General features: G+C 41.7%; 1 protein-coding gene across 1 annotated transcript in view; it reads left to right on the top strand.

The window, feature by feature from the left end:
• OPCML (opioid binding protein/cell adhesion molecule like) overlaps positions 1-23,824 on the top strand; it is a 1,125,121-nt gene that overhangs the window by 877,983 nt on the left and 223,314 nt on the right. The window contains 1 exon segment of the mRNA NM_001132803.1: positions 8,643-8,875. Within this exon segment, the coding sequence (NP_001126275.1) occupies positions 8,643-8,875 (233 nt within the window).

The following is a 23,824-nucleotide window of genomic DNA, read 5'->3' as shown; positions in this document are numbered from 1 at the left end:
TTAAACAAATGGACAGATGTATACTTTGTATTGTATCCGTGAATGTGATAGCGTGCCTTTGTAATACTCTTGTGTTCTATCATTTGTCTGAGATCATAAGGACCTTGAAAGCAGGTATTGCCTTTTCCGATGTTTTTTGTTTTTATTTTTATGTCATCCTTGCCTACCTCTTCTTGGGAAACTAATGATGTGATCTCCTCAACATGCCCTGTGGATTTATAGAGTGACTTGGAGCCTGGGAAGAAACTAGCTCAATCATTCGTTATTTTGTTCAGAGAGCTTTCTCTGGCCTTTCTGCCCACCCTTGCTTTTTATAATTATGTTTCACTACCCTACGCTTTACTTCTGTTACCAAGATAGGAATTCTCCTCCTCTCTCCTCCCACAGCCAAGCAGTTTAACCCCTCTTTTGTAGTTGTAAGCAATTTCTGCCTCTTTGTGGGGCCATCTTTCCATAGAAATCACTCCTTTCATTTTCCTTCCCGGCATCAGATACTCTGTTCTGAGCTGCCGTCAGCACAGTTGCCTCACTTGCGTGGTGTGGGAAATTGCTCTCTGCATTCAGGTAGAGCCCTCACTGTGCTTGTGGGGACCAGAGATTCCCCTTGCTTGCGTCAGGACACAATGAGCAATTTCTGGTGGACTCGTCTATCATCAGACACGGCTGAAATTGCAGCACATTATCATCCAGTGGCTGATTTTCTGCCTCAGGTGATGCCATTTTCAGGAAAGCCCGCAACCTCCCTTGGTTGTGTTTCCACTACTCTATGTCTTCATGTTGCAGGCCTTCACGTTGAAGGCATTAGTGTGTTTTCTCTGCATAACCTCCCCTCCCACTCCACGCACACATACACATGCACACACACGTGGGCATGCACCCTTCCTATGAATTAATGTGACATCTCCCCTCCAGCTGGTGTTAGTGTGGCACTGTCTTCCAATTTTCCAGTGAGCTGCAGATGTCATGTTATGTCAGACTTCAAAGTCAACCCATTGCACTACTGAAATATTTTTGTGCTGTACTCTCCTTAAGTAGCTCTTATCCCTCACCATTTTTCTGCAGAGGCTTTCAGATACATTCTCAACCAATACCTTATCAGCAAATATTAGCTCTAGCAGAGTTATTACTCTCGTTGCATTTCCAACTCTCTGAATCATAAAGTTTTCCCTTACATAATTTAGGGTCCTTGTTGATGCTCTGAAGTTGGCTCTATTTGTAACTCAGGAAATAAATGAGTAGTTAAAGCCTCCTGGGAGAACAGCTTTTGCAATTTAGAATACCTTGGGAGTTGATCTAAAAATATTTCATTTTGGCTTGCCTGTTCTTCTTTCCCTTAAAAAATTATTTATCATTGGTTTATGAGTTTATTAAAGCAAGGTCTTCCTCCCAGTTTTTGGACTGGCATTATTAATATATTTTGATACAAAGGTTTTTCTTAGCAAAAATTCAATTAACTCTCAATTTATGAAAAAGGCAAATGATAAAAAGAAAGCCAAAAAGTTGCAAGATAATATGGGGGAATGTATTAAAAAAGTAAATTCAGAGAAATGCATTTCGGGCTTTAAAATTCCACCCAGCATTTCTTAAATTAAGTACTCTATAGAAGACCACTTTAAAAGCAGGGGTGAAAGATGGGAAGAGAGGCAAGATTTTCATGGATTTCCAGTGGTAACTATTAAAAAAAACTTTATATATGTGCAATCATAAAACTAGGTATAAATGCCTTAAGCTTATACTCTTATATGACTGTAACTTCTGAAATTATAAGTTATGCACATATACAGCCACTAAAATTTAAACTTGGAACATTAACTTAATGGAACAGATGATGTTTTATTAAAATTAAATCCACTTTGGGAGGCCGAGGCGGGCGGATCATGAGGTCAGGAGATCGAGACCATCCTGGCTAACACAGTGAAACCCCGTCTCTACTAAAAATATAAAAAATTAGCCGGGCATGGTGGCGGGCGCCCGTAGTCCCAGCTACTCGGGAGACTGAGGCAGGAGAATGGCGTGAACCCAGGAGGCGGAGCTTGCAGCAAGCCGAGATCGCGTCACTGCACTCCAGCCTGGGCCGCAGAGTGAGACTCCCTCTCAAAAAAAAACAAAAACAAACAAACAAAAAAAAACAACAAAACATTAAATCCCAAGTTGCAACGTGAATGTGGCACTGACTGTTGTAAGGCCTGCCCTTCTAAGTTCCACGCGCATCCTCTGATAACGGAGTTCTCCTTCCGCAGTGGCTCATTCCAGTGCCTGGGAACCTTCGTTATTACAGTCGAGCCTGCATCATTCAGCTTTTGCTGGTAGGAAGGCATCACTGACAAAGCCAGTCATCTCTGTATTTTTGTCATTAGCCTGAGATGATGCAAGGACTTCTCAATGTGCCAGTGTGGTGAACACAGATGCAAATCTGAACATTTAAATTTAATTGTTGTCATACCACATCTAGCATAGGTTTATATTATACATCTCCCAATTATAATGGAAATGAAAACACTAAATTGAAAAATATACATAAAGAGCCCATGGACTCTATGTGTGTCTATGTGTGGGTAGATACAGATAAAGATATAGATTCAGTTATCCTGCAGAAAGACACATATATGTCCCCACATATATGTCTCCTTATGTGGGTTCTTTTGATGCCCATTTAAAAAACATTGTCTTACACCTTTTATAGTTATAAATATGTATTGATGAACTGCTAGCTCCTGGGTAGAGGCTGGGAGGTGCTGGTGGTACTGAATATGGTTACTATCCCTGTGACATTTATAGTTTAACACATGAGAGTATAAATAATTAAATTCAGTGATGTAAGCTCTATGAAGAGTCTAGGCTCTTTGGTATTATCCGTATATTACAAAGGGAATGGAGTCTGAGTTAGAGATTTAACTACATTTGCCATTGTCTACTAATTAAAACACAAAGGTATGCACCCTGTTTTAGGTATTATTACCGTAACAAAGGAGGAACCGTAAAGGCATTTTCTAGTTAACTCTCAGTTTGTCAAAATATCAATTATCAATTCTTTGAACATGTACAAAGTCATCAATATATGAGGACACCATTTGTGAGGCTGGTTTAAAAGACTTGTTCTCCAGCTACCCAGATCACTTAAATGTTCCTGCAACTATCTGTGCATGTATGTGAGATGATAATTTCATTTTAAAGTTAGACATAATTTTCGGACATGCATCTTATCACACCCAACTTTAGAGTTATAAACATTCAACCATTCAACATCTGGCGTGAGGCCATGGAAGGGCATTTCTTGAGAATTCTGTTCCAAATATATTCACAGTTACCATGATACACTCTCCATTCCTTACCTTCCTTTATTTTTATCCAGGTATCACTCTGAAACAAATATATCTAGACATACATGTTTTCTTTGTCTCTCACTAGGTGTAGTTTCATGGGGCAGGAACCTTGTCAGCCTGTTCCTACTGTGTTCTCAGCTCCTAGGAAGTTATCTCATGCACCTTAGGCACTCACTCGATATCTGTTGAATGAGTCGTGGCACTTTTCTTTTTTTTTTTTTTTTTTGCATTTTCAAAGACAAAATATGAAAACAAAAGTAAAGAATACAAGACAGTTAAAGCCGATCAATTTTAATTTTCAGTGATTATTTTGATTAAAATTCCAACCTGTCACTTGCCTGGTTTCTTTAAGGCAGTGAGTGGTTCTCCAAGAGGAGTCCCCAGAGCCGCAGTATCAACATCCACCGGGAACTTGTTGAAAATGCACATTCTTGGTCCCTCCAGCCCCATGAACCAAAAGCTCTTTGGGGGCTGGCTTCAGCAATCTGTTTTTGATGCACAGTAAAGGTTGAAAACCACCGCTTTAAGGCATGGATTTCCCTAAGTGCACATCTTCCTCTGAAAACAAAACACAGCAACCCTGAATCTTAACCCCACGGTACATATTCAGACAGATCTCTGCCTTCTGATGTCTGTCAGGCATTTCTTTGCTCTTCCAGACTCTCATTTACACCTTCTTTCCTCACACATGGCTAGAGGTTAAGAATGTGTACAAGTGTCTTCCAGATAGCTTTCCTTTTTTCCTATCTGTGCCTCAGGCTCCTCATCTGTGAAATGTGGATATAATATTAATAGAACTCATCTCAAAGGGTAGTTATGAGGATAGAATGATTTGATAGATTGAAAGTTCTTACAACTGTGCCTGGTGCAGTACAAGCAATATATAATTTTAGAGGTTACTTGTGATGTAGTTGTAATGAGTTCTGTTTTATCAAGGATCAGTAGATAGGGTTAGCTTGGAATGTAATAATTTTAAATATCTGAAATAATTTCCAAGAGATCAGAAAGTTGTCATTAACCGTCCTCAACTTGCCTCTTGGCTCCCCCTTATTTAACATCAAAAGTGTTCCCCTCCGTGCTTCTTGTTAATGAGAGTCCAGGACATGGCCAGAGACAGCAGGGAAGGAGCCTGAGTTTAGAAGAGCACTCAAACCAACTTTTTAAATCCTTCCCTGAGTTCTCTTTCCTGCTGTTCAGGGGACCATGGAAGAGTTCTGTGGTGATGGAAGAAAGCATGAAGCCATGAAACTACATTTTCTTTTGAAGCACAGCAACATCATGAGGAAAATAACTTTCCTCAACTGATTTCATTGTTTCACTCAGTTTCTCTGTTGTTAGGTTCTGAGAACCATACAAACTTGTGAACCATCTTTGCCCATTTAGAGAGATGGCTTTTACTCAGTTACTCTTTTCTGTTTCTACTCCAGGCCCATAAGGAGGCCCAGGTCCAAGAGCAAGTACACCGGATCATGGCCACTCACCAGGGGCAGGATTACCCAAGAGACACACAGGCTTTCAAAGGGCTGTGTGGCTATGGCAATGAGAGTGTGTTCTGGCCCAGAGAGTAGTTTTGGATTGACCTATTTCAAAGTCCACCCTTATTCAAGCCTGTGGCCATTTGCACTGGTTCTATGCACCCTCAACCTGAAGTGGTTGGTCCTATACAATGACAATGATAGGATTCAGGAAATGCACTTCAAAGATCTCAAATTTCCTAAAGTTGATCTGCTTGAGTAAGTGCCTGAGGTTGCAATGTAATTCTGTATCTCTCTCCTGACAGCTCCCACTTCACACATCGTCCAGGAGATAACCTTCTTTGGCTTTCTTTGTCACCTCCATCACCCAACTGTCATGGAGCAGGGTATCAGTCTCGAAAGAGACTCCCACAGAAGCAAAGCAGGGCACTAAAGGCAATAGCACCTGATCACATCAGGAATAGATTCATGGCAAAGCTAGTGCAGTCTCCATTTTGAATTAGAACTTGGAGATGAGACATGTTCTAACAGAGGGCTCTGTGATTTAGCATATTAAAATAAACAGTATTTGTATTTTCCCAACATTTCTGAGTGTATTGGGTTAAACAAGGCACTTCCAGTAAAAGAGTAACATCTTTTTATAGTCATTTGATAAGGCCTGGTAAAATGGTATCATATACTTTCCAGATACTGAGAAATTGAATGAATTTAATACCGTGTTATAAACCCCTTTGCGAGTCAGGTATTTTCCAATTCATTGCATTAAAAGAAATTGAAAGAGGAATTAATTGATTTGTCAGCTGCAAGATCATTAAAATTATCTTTGAAGCTATATTACTATGTGATTTTTGGCATCTATCCTGGAAAGCATTCAAATAATTGAGTGACATTGCTATGCACAATTTTCATTTCCATCTTCTTATGTGACCAACGTTTCTCTAAAAGCAAAAGTAGGAATAGAATTGATCCTGAACTCCAGCTCATTCTAGCAGTGAGTGATATTTATCTAGGGCATTTAAAAAAGGGGCTTATCCATCTAATTAAAAGCTATATTTCTAGTAAGTTTGCTTTTTCATGTTTAATTATTACTTAACGAAATGTGTTCTATATTTATGTTCTATCAATTTTATATTTGTAATGTCATTCATTTAAGAAATATATTATTGCTTAAAGTTTTATGGTCATAGGAGATAAAAGAAATTTAAGTTTCAATCTCTGTATATTTTTGATTGCAAATAAACATGGCAGGTGATCAATAAAAGACCTTCAAGCATAAAATACATTTTTCTGCAGAAGATATATAGTGGAAAAACAAGTTCCAGTTTAAAAAGGAACAATGCACACGTTATGGCTTTTAGAAAAAGAGTTAGTTCCTGAATTTTGAAAGCAGATAATCATGAGTATTAATCACTGTGATATTTAAATTCTACTGAACAAATACACACACACACACACACAGAGGAATTTTGTGACTTAAAAAAAATTTAAATGTGAATATGTTCTAAAGGCCAAAAAATCGTCCTTTTCAATTGTAGCTTACAATTTTTTATGGCAACTTAAAAATGTGCAAGAGGTTACATAACTGAGCAAAATTAAAGCAAGAATATTTGTTTGCACTTAGTCACTTGGGTTGTGTGGTGACTAGAAGACCGCACAACTAGAAGTGACTGGAACATCACGCCCTTCACTCTGTCTCAATTTAGCATCTACTTCCAGTTGTGCTGATTTTTGGAATTCTACTGTTTGAACTTTCTTTAGGAGGAGTTCTTCAAACAGGGATTTCTCCTTTATGAAAATTCACCTATCCTTAGGAAAGGTTGCATATTTGCCCTTATCAGTCATTTGCAACTGAGAGTGAATACATTTATCATATTTTTTCCCCAAGAAAAGCCTTTGAAAGTGGGGAGCAGGGAGGATCCATTAGCGTTCAAGATCCATTAGGTCTTCATAAGAGAAATAGAAAAATGCTATGGAAGTAAGAAAGCAACAGGAAAAGAAGCAAGATACCTCACAATGTGGGGGAGATAACATGACTTCATTTTTTCTTTATACCAATGACATTTCTATAATGATGGGAAAGAATCATTCGATGGTACCTAGATTATCAGGTCCTACTGGTGAATGCAGATGGGTCCTGGAAACTCGCTTACCTAGAAAGCATGCAGATTGAGGTCTGTAACTGCTGGTGTGCAAGGGATGCCTCTGGTCAAATAAAAAAAAAATTGTTTCATTGGAATATTAGAGTATGATTCTATTTCAGGTGAAAGCAAATCAACACAAGCTTCATACAAGTTCAAGTATGTGTATAAGGAGGAAGATATAGATCGAGATATAACAATTTGCTAGCAAATCACCATTGGGTGCTGGCCATTGGTGAGGAGTGAATGGTTAGATGAACCTGTATCATCTTAGTGTTATTTACATGCATTATTCACTTTGTATTGTTCACATGCTAATTTAGAAGAGAAGAATGTCTTCCTGCAATGTTGTGAGAGTGCCTAACACCCTCCCTACCCAACTTCTCAGCGGCTAAAGGGCAGATGGCCCAGCTCATAAAAAGGCCTGGGTGACCGGAAGCTGGTATTGCTTTTACTCTTCCTACCAACCAGGGAGAGGACCGCCCTAGATCAGGTGCTTTCCCCATTCTAGAGGGTCATGGCTCTGGTGCTTGGAGACCCTGAGCCGTGCAGGCCAGGCGAGACTGGTCACTTGGCCAGGTCCTGACATCTCCACTGTGGCCAGTGCCTCTGGGGTCCTTCCATCTCCTGAGACCCGCCTGAAGGACCACTGCTGCCACCCAAGTGTTAAGTCAGATCCAGTGAGGGAAGGCCATGCCTATTCCCCATGTTCTCCTCACCTGCAGGTGCTGGACTCACGTCCCTCCTCTCTGCCAGGACATTGGCAAGGCTGGTTGTCCTTGTGCATTCCTGTGTGCAGCATGGAGTGATGGGTGTGCATCCACATTTAGAAAGCATTCTGTTTCCTCACGCTTCCATTCCCACGTCCTCAGTTCCTGGGCACATGCGCAGACGTCCAGCACTTTCAGTCCTGTATCAGGCCTGGCAGCCTGCAGGTCATCCACACTGACACACAAGCCTTGTTTGTGTTCATAGCTTCGAATTGTTAAGGAGAGTAGATGGGAGGTGTTGCACAGTTCCCTGCTTTGATAATAGCCTTGTTCTCTCTCCCAATGGGACAGGGAGTGTATGAGGAACAGGGATTCCGCTGATAATTTTCTTCTTTCCTCTCCTGAAGTCCTAAGATGCAGTTTTGATTTCCTCAAGAAGTGTTGGCTTTCTAAGGTGAATTTTACCAACCTATGTTATATACTGTAGTTTGCAGGCTTTCCGCTGCTTAGGGGTATAAGGAGATTATCAACACCAGGGAGGTCTGGAGGTAAATATGTTCAATTTTTGATTAACTACAAGTTAAGTATTTGCTTTGTGGATTATCTGTGACCTATTTGAAATACTGATCCACTCTCTCTCCCATGTGCCTCTGGGCCACTTCTTCCCCAAGGTGGTAAATGTGCTCAAGAAACATAAACTAATTTTCATATAAGCCTATGGGGAAAAAAATAACAGGGAAAGCAAATGGATGGCAAAAACACATAATATGTCTCGAAGTCAAATAGAAATGATTTTGTATTTTCTGTTCTTCTAGATGATTCTGGTCACTCTTAGTTTATATTTAGGAATTTTCATCAATAATTGTTTCCTTTTAGCACTGTGTTATGTTGTTTCAATTACTCCTCAAAATGCAACGTCATATTTACCATATTATATAATCTCTCCACTCTCTCTTTCCCTTCTTCCTCCCTCCACCACTCCCTGCCTCACTGCAGGTGTACCATAGATGACCGGGTAACCCGGGTGGCCTGGCTAAACCGCAGCACCATCCTCTATGCTGGGAATGACAAGTGGTCCATAGACCCTCGTGTGATCATCCTGGTCAATACACCAACCCAGTACAGCATCATGATCCAAAATGTGGATGTGTATGATGAAGGTCCGTACACCTGCTCTGTGCAGACAGACAATCATCCCAAAACATCCCGGGTTCACCTAATAGTGCAAGGTAAGTCCCAACTGGATCTGGGGTTGCCATTCCCGTCAGTGATGGAGGGGAAGAACAGTGTTGGTGTTTGTTCTACTTGTGTGTGAAGACACAAAAGTCATCTTCCTCTACTGAATCCAGAGTTTGACTAAATGTCTTGGAATGTTTCCCATCGAATGGGTACTTAACTAAGTGCTGAACATCTCAAAGTTTCTAAATGTTATCTCTAGTCCTTCTGTTCTCATCAATACGTTGTGTAACATGCACTGGTTGAGCTCTCGTAAGTTACTTAGCACTCTGGAGCTGGAGTGAGATACATGCAAACATACATAAATACGGTACTACTCTCAGTGCCTTTTAATTCCCTTATAGGCTTATTTCATGATAAAAGACTATTAATGCCAATGAGAAACTACGTGACGTGACTGTTTTCGCACAGTTGCTGGTCATGCATGCTCTGGAGGGGTCTCTGAGTGCTGTTTAGGCAGGTCCTCCCTGGCATTGCTGCTGTCTTTAAACACTCTCTCGTAGCCAGACAATGAAGTCCAGATCCAAGAGGGATATTAGTCAGAATGATATCTGCAGGTTAATGTTAGTAATAAATTCAGACAATTTTAAAAAGCGAGAAGGAGGAATAAGACTTAGCATCTTCTTCCATTCTCCTTTAAAAATTTGAATCGGGATAGCCCAGGAATTGTGTCACATGTGCATTTTAAAATAGTTTTTAATTTAAATTTCATATTACACCTCAAAAATGAGGCTGAAGAAATGTCAGATTCTCAGATATTAAATATTAAGAATTAAAAACACATGCAGATAGCAGTTCCGAGAATTTGAGAACCATTTTAAAACAAGGCAGCAATCCAAATGAACTTATTTTGAACTTGACCCCAACTATCATCACCATGTAAAGCAATTTCTGTCAGGTGTTGGCTCATGGCAGCAATGAAGTTTTAAGCACATTAGTTCCGTCACCCAGTGACGCATCCTTCCCCTACCAAATGAAAGGTTCAGGTGGACTTCTTTCAGAGCCTCGTTTGCAGATATCTTGAGGAAACACAGTGAGCTCTCAGAAAGGGTCCCTATGTGTGATTTAGTCTTTAGCATCTGCCTTTTATCAGATCCCATCTGTCATAGATTCAACAGAATTTTTTTTTTTTTTTTAGTTTGTAAAATGTGTATGGCATCCTTGCTTAGCTAAGATAGATTCCTCATCTCTGATTTAAAAAAAAAAAAAAAAAAGACCACGATGTTGCTCATTTCAATTGGTTTCCTAGAGAGAGGTTGCGTGGGGGCTGTCTATTCATGCTTCAGTCACTTGTATGATTCAGGTTGCCCATTCTTTCCTTTTGGCGCAAGCAGCCAGGCCTGCCTCTGTAGCCATTTGTAATGGCATGTGTGGGGCCAGAGAGCTGTCTGCTGCCACTGCTGTTCCCCAGCAGTCCCTGGCACTGCCATGCTGCTGAAGCTTTGCTCCTACCCAGCCTCCAAGCCCTGCTCCCCTCCTCGCGTGCTTTCAGGCGTTCACACGCGCCATCCGACAGACATCTACAGACGCTGCGGGTTTCCACTCTCCATACACGTCCACCCACAGCTCTGGAGTGACAAGACTGCCTGCCATCTGGAGATCAAGACAACTGTCACATCTGATACTTCTCCTCAGAGGACGACAGAGGCACTTGGTGAGATCAGTCATTGGAGATGAGCTGGGCTATCTGTTGAACGTTTCTGAGGGTGTAGAAAACAAAAGACTGTGAGCTCTCACTACCCCACCTGCCTGCACCTGGGCTTGGTTCCAGAGGAGCTGACATTCTCGGCATCGGAAGTGACACCTCAGTGGCACCTCTGTGGCCTTGACAGCAAAGTTATTTTCAAATTCAGGAAATGTGGCACTGAAATAAAAAAGAACTGTCAGGCACTGTAGAGAAACAGACTCAAACCGAGCAAGCCTATCCCTTTTCAAGAACTAAGATAGATGATATAAGCAAATCAAAGTCAATGCACAACATAACGGGCTGGGGGCCGAGCGACAGAGAAGGATGTTCTCCATAACACAAGCTGAGTGATCCCTTGGGTGGGATGTGGCAGTCTGTGGGGTCTCCCTGTGGACCTCCAAGCTTCAGGTCAGAAAAAGTCTAAGGACAGCATGGCATCTATTTCAGAGGTCACCTCCTCAGTCTCCACATTCCAGGCCAAGCTCCAGCCAGGCTTGGCTCCAGCCCACTGAGGTGGCCTGGGAAGTCCAGAGGCAGTCAGGATGGGTGGGGGTGGGAGGGGAGGGTATTCTTTTGGGGAGGAGCTTCTCTTGGGGAAGAGCTTCTCTTGGGGATGATGTTCTCTTGGGGAGAAGCTTCTCTTGGGGAGGAGCTTCTTTTGGGGAAGAGCTTCTCTTGGGGAGGAGCTTCCCTTGGGGAAGAGCTTCTCTTGGGGAAGAGCTTCTTTTGGGGATGACGTTCCTTTGGGGAGGACATTCTCTTGGGGAAGATCTTCTCTTGGAGATGTTGTTCTCTTGGGGAGGACCTCCTCTTGGGGAGGAGCTTCTCTTGGGGAGGAGCTTCTCTTGGGGATGATGTTCTTTTGGGGAGGACCTTCTCTTGGGGAGGAGCTTCTCTTGGGGAAGAGCTTCTCTTGGGGAGGAGCTTCCCTTGGGGAGGAGCTTCTCTTGGGGAAGATCTTCTTTTGGGGATGACATTCCTTTGGGGAGGACATTCTCTTGGGGAGGATCTTCTCTTGGGGAGGAGTTTCTCTTGATGATGACATTCTCTTGTGGAGAAGCTTCTCTTTGGGAAGATCTTCTCTTGGGGAGGACATTCTCTTGGGATCCTTGGCAGGCTGGTTTGTACCTTTACTGAGAGGCCACAGAGAAGGAGATCAGAAAGCTGAATTATTTCCTCTTGCTTAGTGACACAGTGACTTGCTCTTTCTTTGGAAGACAGTTGAATAACCAGAGGGTGGATGTAGAGACCCCACTACTCAATTAGAAAGAAGCCCCAGAGTTCTTCTGCCAGCGGCCATCGGATTTGTCCAGTCTATAGATTAATTTTTCAGACATAGTGTTAGTTCAGGTTAGATAAAGATAATGAAAGTTTCCTAATCCTCTTAAAGAAAATTTATCTGACTGAGTAGAAAGCTTTTGGAAGACAATAAGGCATGTATAAAACTGAGGCCTAATCTCGCCTTTAATTTCAAACTGCTGATGGGTATTGATTTTGCAATGAGAAAAACAGAAAAATTTCTGAGCTGCCACTTGTCTGTTTATAAAAACAAAAAGGTGTTTATGTATCTTCTGTCCATTTGAGAAGGTGGGTATCTCATTCCTTCTGCCAACCAGATGCTATCAGCAGAAGGGAGTGCATGCCTACGGGACTCAGCTTTATCCCTCCTGCCATGGGAGCGCCTGAGAGACACTCTGCCACCAACCTTCCTGCCTGCCCTTTCCTGTTGTAGAAGGCAGCCTTTGCCACATATCTGATGGAACTAATTTCCAAATCCTTCTCATTGAGAACAGAAGCTGCCTTCATTAAAATCGTGTCACTGATACCCGAGGTACATTTCAGCCACTGAGGGGATCAGCGCAGGCACCGTGTGAGCATGTGATAATGTGATCTAGGCTGCACACCTCAGTGTGCAGGAAATCCGGAGCAAGGGGGAGGCACCGCTGTGGGGTCAGATTAGTTGGGGGAAAAATCAGCCTGGCAGCCCTGCAGAGCAGGAGCTAAAGCGGGAGAAGCTGGAGGCACAAGCACAGGCAGGAGTGACTCCCATCCCCGCTAAGCAGTGCAGCCGGGGTGACCGTGGGCCTACCTGCAAAGATGCAGAGGTGCCTGAGAGGCACTGTCCACAGGAAACCTGGAAAGAGGAAGAATTAAAATGATATCACCCAGATTTTTTAGTTTGGAGAAATGCTAGTGATTGGGGAGATACAATCCTATGCCACTTGGAAAGAACAGCTTTGGGCTTATGAGGTCTAGAGATAAACAACACACAAACATTACACAGATGTTGCAGAACTAGGGAACAGGTGTAACCTAACACCAGAAAGGGTATATTTGAGATTCAGCATGAATTTCCTGGCTGGAGAGTAGGTAAATGTTCTGAGGTTAACTATTCCTAGATAACAGTAAGAATCATAATTTATTTATATCCAACCTCAGCACTTAGCACACCGTCTGAGGCACAGTAGGCACTCAGCAAATGTTTGTACAATGAGCAGAAGCAGATTGATATTTCTACTGGAGTGGCATAGGAACAGAGCAATCATAAAGCATCTTCCTGCAGATACAGGTGGCAGGGAAGTCAGACTATGTCCAGATGATTCAGAGAGGACAGTCATGGAGGAAAGGTCCCTGAAGGGGAGAGGGTCCTCAATGTGACGAGCTAAGAGATTGTTCTAAAAGGATAACATGGATAACACAAATTCCAGGCATTTATTTAGTACTCTACAGAGATGGCACAGTGTTTGTCACCTTTGACTTACACAACAAGCCCTGGGAGGCTGTAGTGCAGTGACTGTTATCTCCATTTGCAAATTAGGTAACTGCAGCTCATGGAAGTTAAGAGCCTGGCTGAGTCCCCAGTGAGTAAGTAGCAGAGCTGGGTCTTGAACCATGGCCACAGGACTTTGAGAGTAGTGTCTTTTCAACATAAGGCAGTCCCTCCAATGCCAATGACATCCAAAGTTAGTTCTCTGCTCTAGATCAATGGAACATTTTCAGGATTTCTGTGTGTGTGTGTGTGTGTGTGTGTGTGTGTGTGTGTGTGTGTGTGTGTGTTTGTCATTCTTCCTTCTATTGATATTGCATTGCAGCAACAGAAATTGAGGACAAAGCTCAAGAAGGAAAATTAGTGGTGGGAGTGGGACACCAAAGCTACAATAAATGATGTAGAGAGGCTGTGAGGGGGGCAAAGAGAGGATAATTAATTTTCTAGTAGCTCATCCCTTCAGGGATATGCATTTTAAATGTTACCACTTTATCCTATGTAAGTACTGAAAACCCTGGCCCCTCTGTGGATCCAGAATCTCATTGTCATTCTAACTGTCATGAGCTCTTCAGCACTCTGAAAGAACGCAGAGATCTATGTGTGCCAGTGGTATGTTATTGTCATTGTTTGTTGGAGATAGATGGAGTAAGAAGATCTGTCTATGGTTGCTTCTTGGATGTAGGTATTCTCTACCTGCTCTCCTGCCTTGTTCAGAAATCTCTTCACTACAGGGTACTTCCTTTTATGGAATGAACTCCTCTTGCTAAGCCCAATTTTATGCAGAGGGCTAGAAATGATGAATTTTATTAAATTCTTACATAGGAGGCTCCACAGCAAGCTTATGCAATTTCTATGTAAACAAAAGACTCTGCATCTCTTAGCCTGGTGTCAGTTCAGGTGAAATTGGTTGGTATCTGAAGTTGAGTTTTGCATGTAAAGAAAAATGGGTTCCCAGCCCTGCCAGTCCTAGATATTGCTGATCACAAACCAACCTCAGCATTGGGTATGCTAAGTATAAACGTTATCTCAGCCGTTCCTTACAGCTATCCACTCTACAAAATATACACCCTAGTCATGTTTACAAATAAGGAAACGGAGGCTTAGAAAGATTAACAACTTACCCAACGCTGATGCAGCTGCCGCGTGCTTTAAATCCCCTTCACTAGACTTACTCATCGAGGTTAAGCTTTTCTCACGAGAAAAAAAGTTATCAAACTACAAATAGTTAACAAGGCACTTTACATGCATTATCTCTTTCGATTATGCTTCCCAAAAGCCCCACATGACAGAAGAGAAAGGCACACCTTTCCAAGACCAGAAAGTGAGATTCAGAGACTTGGAAGTGATTTGTCCGAGTTACACTAGCGAGGAAGTGGCAAAGCAACACCCAAGGCCGGGTATATTCACTCCGTAGCCACCAGAGTGTTCAACACACCACTGACTCAGAGTTAAGTACGTAGACAGGTACCTGTTCTTATGTGAGAAAAATGTCAACCTTCAGAGGTGCTCCAGAAAAGGGTGGACACTGAGAAGACAATTCTGGGATGGGTCAGCAGGTGGAGGCTGGGATTGCACCAAGGAGCGGTTGTAGCAGGCCCAGGGAGGCAGGGCCATAGGTCACAATTTTGCCAGGGATTTACCTATTTTCAACTCTTTCTTTGTAAGCAATCTCTTTTTTTAGGCTATTTTCTCCTCTTTTCCTAAATATTGCCCAAACCTTTAAACGAACATGTGTGCCTCTAGACTTAAAGAAAAGCAGGCAGTTAACCTGAAATAAATTTAATGTATTCAACCTCTACTTAAAATTGTAATCACATTTAGTCTTCACAAAGACAGGGTAGAAGAGTGGAAAACAACAGGACTGGCCAGCAGAACACTCACTCCTCAGCCCTGCACTCAGCTTCTAAAAGTGCAGGCCTGCGTCTCCAAGACGTTCCTCTCCTGGCTTATTAACATGGGGTGAAGAGTAGAATTCAGAGTAATTTCTTTACATGCACATACGCGTACTTTAATCCCATGTGTGGCTGTGTGTGGTTTTGTGTGTGTGTGTATGTGTGTGTGTGTGTGTGTATGTCAATTGGAAATAAGATTCTGAGAAGGGGTCTCTAAGCCGCAAATTCTGTATATTAGTGCAGATAAAGCACACAGCCAAAATTAGGTTAAGGACTTTTCTGGGCGTCATGTCCTTGACTTTGCAATGGAAAGGTTGAACTGATGGTATGAAAGTCCTTTCTAGTTATTCTGTGTGACAATTTTTCGGTGTAATTTATCCGGGAATTTGTGTGTGACCAGGAGTCTCTGCACTCTGTGTCTCTCCTACTTTCACCCACCGATGGCACAATTACTAGGTTGATGTGAAAGTAATTGCAGTCTTTTGCCATTGTTCTTACTGTTTCTTGTTTGTATTTTTCTCCAGAGGCTTTAGGATTTAGGGTCCCTTACTAACACTGCTAGTTAGGGGTGACTGTAAACCTTGTTGTTCACATTTTTTGTTAGAGAAGGTGGAAGAGAAAGATACCATTTGCTTCCCAGTTCTTCTCTGGCATTTGTAACCTCCACAACCCATGTCAAGCAGACACATATTTAATGGACAGTGGGTAGAGTTCCAGATCCCACAGAGGAAAGAGCCACACAGCCTATAAAAGCTATGTGAGTTGTGTGCGTGTGACTGCAGAAGAAACAGACATGAAAACCGTGTGTGTGTGTAAGAGTGTGTATATGTGTGAGGGCACTCGTGAGTGTCAGCGTGTACGTGGTACCTCTGTTTGTCTTAGTTCCTAAGCAGAGCAGAACAAACAACATATTTCTCTTCACAACAATGGGAGAAGAGACCTGATAAGTGGAGAAATCATCAAACATCAAGCATATATACGTATACGTGTATATAAAGATACGCATATATAAGCTTGGATATACACATATATATGTTCGATGTTTGAGGTGTATATATGTATATGTGTATACATACACATGCTTTATGGAAGAGTTAGGCTAACTAAGAAGGCAACTACAACACAGAAGGAATCAAGAATGAAGTTACTGTCCAGAATGCCCTCTATAGCACATAAAGGAAGGGATCTCAAGTCTCCCTTCACTGGGAGGGTGTCCCCACACCACCTTCTGCACCTGCCCCACCCCCTGTCCTCAGGGTTAGAGTAAGGCCACACTTACCCCACCATGCAGTGGTCCTATCCCTGCTCTCAGACTACTGTGTTTCTCAGATGTTAACTGAATATGACACCTTGTGTAGCCAGAGTAAAATTGATGTTGACCTTCATGAGTCTCCTAGATTGTGACCTTTCATGACATTGTGTGTAGTTGGTGACAACACAGTTCACAACACAGTTTATAAAAAAAGAAAAAAACAACAGATTTCTCCTTGTATCAGGCCTTTTCTCCCATTGTTGTGAGGATAAATATGGGGCTTTGTTCTGCTTTGCTTTGCAACTAAGACACACACAGACACCACGTACACATACACACACTCACAGACATTCTCATGCACTCACACGTACACACACTCTTACACGCACACAGTTTTCATGGGTTTTGCCTGTTTCTTCTGTACTCACACACACGAGCTCACACAGTTTTTACAGGGTTTATGGCTATTTCCTCTGTGGCCTCTGGAATTCCATCCCACTACCTACAAACATGTAGGCTAAGCCTCTATCTAGGAGAGGAGAGGGGGAAGGACACACTCCATTTCTCCTTGGACACTTATAGTCTATTTAATTATAAAAATAGGAGGAGTGGGTATTTTCTAAGGTGAGTGAGACCAAAAAAAAAATGGGACTGTGGATGAATACGTCGGCGGAACAAAGCACGGGTGGACCCTGGCAAGAGGCAGCACTTCTGCTTGAGAGTCCTGGCTGGGAAAAAGGCAGAGAGACTCACTGACGTGATCCAAGAAGAGGCTGCCAGTCCTGGCACCTGGTTTGATGATGATTTTTACAGTAGCCAGAAAAAATTAGCTGAGCGTGGCGGCGTGCGCCTGTAGTCCCAGCTACTCAGGAGGCTGAAGCAGGGAGGCGGAGGTTGCAGTGAGCCAAGATCACACCACTGCACTCCAGCCTGGGTGACAGAGCAAGACTCCATCTGAAAAAAAAAAAAAAAAGAGAGAGAGAGAAGTGTCAGGGCCTGGGGCTGTCATCTGCCTTATTTGCAATAGAATTAAACAAATGGAACAGTCATAATGCCTGTTCTCAAAATCATCACTGATGTGGAGATGGAGGGAAAATGAAATGCCTGTTATGTTCTGCTCAATTTGCATGGTGATCTCAGCTTATTTCCTAAGAGACCTGTCTGCCGATAGCTCCAGTAAACAGATCTTTTCCCACACGTTCCTGCTGCTGTGAGCAGGGCAGCAATCACACCTCAGAAGAAGGACAAATTAGTAAATGTTCATAAACTCTCCCGATAGATTAATGTCCAGCATGACTCTCATATAGTGAGGATCTTACATAAGGTTTCAAGCCTCACCACCCGCAAGATTAGTTAGTCACTGTTTAGCATCCAGGTAAACTGTGAATTCGGAATAGTGATGTCTTTCTACACATAGCAGCTGTACACAGATTTGGAGAGTCTCACTTGCATTCCCGAACCTGGTTTTGAGCTCCTAGTTAACAAGTTTTACCCTCAAACGTAGTGCCTTGATGACAGTAACTGTTGTCCCTATTCTTATTCTGGCTTCTCAAAAAGTCTTTGACTGTTCGTTCACTAAAATTCTCCTCTATAGGCATAGAAATTGAAGAGCAATAGAAGTGAAGCAAAATAATCACAAGGAAAACAGTCAATAATATTTTTTAGTAATTATAAATAATGGTTATCATCTGCTGAGTATGGTTGACCCTTGAACCATATGAGTCTGAACCATGCAGTTCCACTTATATGTGAATTTTCTTCCATCCCTGCCACTCCTGAGACTGCAAGACCTACCCATCCTCTTCCTCGTCCTTGTCAGCCTACTCAGCATTAAGACAATGAGGATGAAGACCTTTATAATGATCCACTTCCACTTAATGAACAGTAAATATATTTTCTCTTCCTTATTATTTACTTAGTCTCATTTTCTTTAGTCCAGCTTACTTTATTATGTGAATACAGTGTATAATATAAATACAAAATATACATTAATCAACTGTTTCATATTATCAGTAAGGCTTCTGGTCAACAGTAGGCTTTTAGTAGTTAAATTTGGAGGGAGTCAAAGTTATATGCAGATTTTCAACTGTGTGGGGGTCATCACCCCCAGCCCTTATATTATTCAAGGATCAACTAAGTGGAGTGGCGGTCATCTTATAAACATTATCAGATTCTATTTTCCAATTAACCCCAGAGGGTGGGATTCATGTTCCTATTTTTTTGAATGAGAAAACTAAGGCTCAGAGAAGCTAAGGGCCCTGCTGATAAGTACGAGGTTGTATTTTAAACTCACTTCCATTGACAATGGAATTCTCCACTCAGCTTCTAGCTTAACTTCCTTTCAATTCCATAGCTTTTAAATAAGTAGGTCAGACTGCCACGCCGGGTCATTTACAATACATATCCTTTCTTTGTCAGGTTGCCTCTGCTTAAGGCATTGTAGTCTAAGCTCTGTGGAGTTACGATCTGTCCTTAAACTTTTTTCTCTCCTGTTTTGTTGATCTTATCTTAGTAATTATAACTTTTTTTCTTGGAGTTAATATCAGCTCTATATCGTTGGCTCCTAAATCTAAATTTCCAGTTTTTAGTTCTTTCCTAATTCCACTCTCTAATGTTTGATTATCTTCTTAGCTCCTCAACTTGGGTATCCCTTAGGAATCTTAACATGTTCCACCCTCAACTTATCTTCTTTTCTCCAAAACCTGTTCCTCTTCTCGTAATTCACATTTCTATTCATAGAAACACCATTGTGTATAAAACCTTGGCTTCAGCTTTGACTCTTTTTCTCTTTTGCTTCTCTATCAAAGCAAATGTCATGTCCAATAACGTCATTCTCTCCCTTTCTGTTCCCACAACCACTACCTTCAAAGTGCAGAATCTTACTCTCTACTGACTTTTGCCTGTCACATCCTAATTGATACCTAATCCTCGTCTCTCCCTCCCTATAATTCATTTTAACAGTGTTGTCTAAGTATTTCTGATGCAGATACTGATCATGTCACTTACCCCACTTGTATTTTAATGGCTCCCTATTGACAATGAAGTCAAGTCAAAACCTCTTAGATTGTCTTTCCAAGTGCTGAGCAATCCAGGGCCAAACTTACTTTTCCACTCTTACTTCTTTACTTCTTTTTTACTTTTTGGTAGGAGGAATGTTTCTTTCTTTTTTAATTTTTATTTCCATAGGCTTTTGGGGCACAGGTGGTATTTGGTTACATGAGTAAGTTGTTTAGTGGTGAGTTGTGAGAACAGGTGGTGTTTGGTTACACGAGTAAGTTGTTTAGTGGTGAGTCTGAGCCCAATTTGTAGTCTTTTATCCTTCACACCCCTCCCACCCTTTCCACTCTTATTTCTTGTTTCTCCACGTTTACATCCTACACACAACCTAGTCAAGTTTGTCCTCGTGTAATCCCCGCTGCCCAGCATCCTGCATTCTTCTTTGTTTCTCATAGAATTCATCTGCCTTTAACGTTCTTCTCCCTGGATATCCAAATCCTACAGAAGGCAGTACTGTCCAATAGACCTTTCTGTGATGATGGAAATGTTCTGTATTTACACTCTTTAACATGGTAGCCATTAGCCACAAGTGACTGTTGAGAACTTGAGTTGTGACTAGTATGACTGAAAAGCCAAGTCTTTAGTTTTATTTAATTTTAATTAATTTAATTTGAAGTAGACACACATGACCAGTGGCTATCATATTGCACAATTTTAGAGTTGCTAGGGCTTTTTAAAAAAATTCCAGCTGCCACTTTATCTGTACTTCCTAGTGATACCTGTAGCTTTTTGTTTCAAATTTCAGTTATTGGTGGATGTAACTCTCTTGCTCTCCTAGACTGTAATTTCCTTGAAGACAAGCCAGAGGAGGTGGCTCCATAATTTTTCACAGAGGCACAGCTTAGGGATAGCAATCTGAATTGGCACGACCATAGAAGTCTCTCTTTCACAAATTCATATAAAAGGTTATTAATCCATAAAAATAATAGCAAACTATCCTAAATATGCTTTTAAGATTTTATGAAAGATTGAGGGAAAATGTCAGTTGTTCTTAGGAATGAATAAGCATCTCAAAGGGTGGCTTAGTGGGGGTGATATTGGTAGCCACATCGTGAAAAGCCACGGCCAGCACAGATTTATTCCCTTCAAGTACCTTCCCTTGGGACAGATCCCTGTACACTGTAGCACTGAAAACACGCCTGTTGAATAAAGAAGTTCTTAGTGAAAACTTAAAAAGAATTCCTTAATTTAGGGCTTCTGGGAAAAATTTATAACACAGTCACTTTGCTTTAGTGGTGTTGAAAATCACCCCTAAACAAGGTGCCCTGATGGTTGCCCTGGCAGGCAGAGCTGGAAGTGCAGGGACCCAGCCTGCTGCAATCAATTTAATGGGATGGATTATGTGCTCCGATTGGCCAGTAAGCAGACATTAATGACCAGTTAGCAACTGTGTTCAGGTCAATTAATTTATATTTGTATTTTGCAAACTAAAAGTTGCTCTGTTAGATTATTGATTCTTTGTCCCTGTATTCAATTTGTTTTTAATTGCACCATTGCTGGGCCAAGCCCTCCCTCCTGGCAAGCTGGCAATAAATCTGCCACCATCTCAACAATCAACAATAAATGTGTCTCTTCATGTCATTATTAATATGTCTCTTGGATTGGTTCATTACCACAGTTAACAGTTTATAAGGGTCCATGGCACACTGCCAGGAGGATTCCTTTTCCCAGGGGCTAGTTTGTCGTGATAGGATTGGTGTTTTCAGGCCTGTGTGTGTCTGGGAAAGGGATCTTGGATTTTATTTAATATAGCTGGAATACAAGCTACCAAATCCTCTTTTTATCATAAACAGCTTTAGAAGATGATATTGTTGTAATAGATATTTGTACCTTCTCTTTCAATTCTTCTTTCTTTTAATTTTTTTTCTTTCCAATTTTTTCTTAATTTCTGTTCAGATAGATTATTTCCCCCTCAGACACAACATAACAGCTCCCTGGGTAACCTAAAATCCGCGGGTAAGTGAGCCATGCGTCCCCTGGGAGTCGGAGTTTTATTACTGGGTTTTTGTTAGTTAAAAGCAGAGAAGGAGTTCCCTCTGATTGAAGGATGAAGGGTGATTAACAGAGCTGTAGAAATACTGCTCCTAGAATGTCACCTAAATCGTGGTGGTGCCTGCCACCACACTGAGCTATTTTTGTATTTTTAGTAGAGACAGGGTAGGAAAAAAAAAAAAAACCCTATCTTTTAATAGAAATAATAATTAATTATAGCATTGTTATTGGTTCTTTTGGTTATTATGATTTTTCAGGTGAAAGCACAGATTTTAAATGCATTTATAGGTTGGCAGAAGAGATTACTCTGTGTCCCAGAAATGCCAAGCAATAAATTTAAATAGAACTTAGAGTGTTTTCTAAAAACTCCGCAATGATGTGGAATCAGACGACCACGAGGAGTGTTTGTCATTTCCAAGGTACAGGTTGCTTGAGGACAAAAAGTTTGGTCTGTTTCAGACACAAAGTTTGCAGTCAATTTTTTGATTCAGGATATAGATTTTATATGTAATTTACAATTAGCAAAACACACACACTTCTAGGCACATGTCTCTCTAACACAGACCAAACTGAGCTTGTTGAATGAGAGAGGCATGGGAGAGTTTGACACTGGATGTTCCCCTTAGTAAGAGTCTGAGTTAGCCTTCGTAAGTGGAGGGCTGGAGGAGTGGGGCTCCTGCCTGGGAGATTTGGGAAAGTAAAAGGTGATAAGGGAAAGAGACGGAAGAAGAACTTGAAGATGCCTGCAAAAAGCCACAGATGTACAAATGGAGGATGTGAATGAAAATAAAGGAAGCAGAGGAAGGTCGAGAGTCAAGAGAAAGAATGAAGAGACAGAGGAGCCTCTCCCGTGGCTTGGTGGTCTGAGGGCGCCTCCCTGGTTGGAAGTGGGAAAACCAAAGAGCAGAGCCAGCCTCCCTGAGGCTCTGCATGCAGCCCTCCTGGTGCAAGCCCAATCTGCACCTTGTTCCAGGACACCCGGTGGTTCTCTGGGCAAATGGCACACTCCCCAGGGAGGGTCTCTGCTCTCCTACTGCTCTGCCTGAGCTCCTTCAGCAAGAGGCAAGAGCAGGAGCCAGCTTTTCTTTTTTAGAGATGGAGTCTCACGCTGTCACCCAGGCTGGAGTGCAGTGGCATGGTCTCGGCTCACCGCAACCTCTGCCTCTTGCGTTCAAGTGATTCTCATGCCTCAGCCTCCCGAGAAGCTGGGATTACAGGCTCGTGCCATCACGCCTGGCTACGTTTTGTATTTTTAGTAGAGACAGGGTAGGAATGAGCTTTTTAAAATAGTCCTATGTGGGGCATAGCAGGAGCAGGCCAGGTGTCTGCCTCTCACCCTATCCCACCCTCCTTCCTTTCTAATCACATCGCTGGCCACTGAAGGTTGGGCTTATGTTTTCCAAGTGCCCTAATTTTGAGGTATATTCAACAGAAAAGGCAGTACTAATGACAGCTAAAGCCTTAATTCATATATATGGAAAAGAGTCTCACTTACTGAGCTGCTTCTAGGAGGAAGGTATGTAAAATTTCACTCCTGGTTTGACCACTTGCTCTGTGACCTGAAATGAGTTACTCAACCTTGCTATGTTTCAGAATCTTCATCTGTCAACTGTGGGAAAGAAAGCCTGCCCCACCTTCTTCACGAGGTTGTGCATTAAGGTGCAACCCTCTATAGTTTATTAAAATTATTTGTTTTCCACTGCTAGGTTAATTCCTGAAAATGTTTCTGAGATTGCATGACAAATATTATGCCAGGGTGGTTCAGCAATTTTTAGAACTGTCCCTTCACTTATCCTAATATGGTTTTATCACATAAAAGCATTGGCATCATATGTTTTGATAAATTATGTTAGATTTTGTGGATAGCAATGGAATAACTGTGCCTCCTTTGGAATACATGTGAACATGTGTGTATGTGTTTATGTGTGATACCTCTGTCCTCAATACCTTATAACATTCTTGCTATTTTAAAATATTCTTCTCATAACTAGTTTTGATATTGTTGTCATAATTTTATAATCTCATGTTCAAGATGTACTTCTGAAAACAACACACACACAATTATACTCATTGAGAGAGAATGAAGAGATGAAGCAGATAACTTTGAAACAAAAGAGAAATAATATCAGCAAGACATCATCAAAGCTTTCATCAAAGGTTTTGGTTTCCTTAAGAGCCTTCCATCCCAGCATCGATATTACTTATGCCAGGAAATAGAAAATGTAGCGACCTTCCCAAGACTGCATCTTTCATGGGCCACTACTGCATACCCAGTGGAATCTCTTCATTGGTAAT

This window comes from Pongo abelii, chromosome 9, assembly GCF_028885655.2.
Source record: "Pongo abelii isolate AG06213 chromosome 9, NHGRI_mPonAbe1-v2.0_pri, whole genome shotgun sequence".
NCBI classification, from domain to species: Eukaryota; Metazoa; Chordata; class Mammalia; order Primates; family Hominidae; genus Pongo; species Pongo abelii.
Note: the sequence above shows the minus strand (reverse complement) of the source record. Positions and strands in the feature narration are given on the sequence as shown.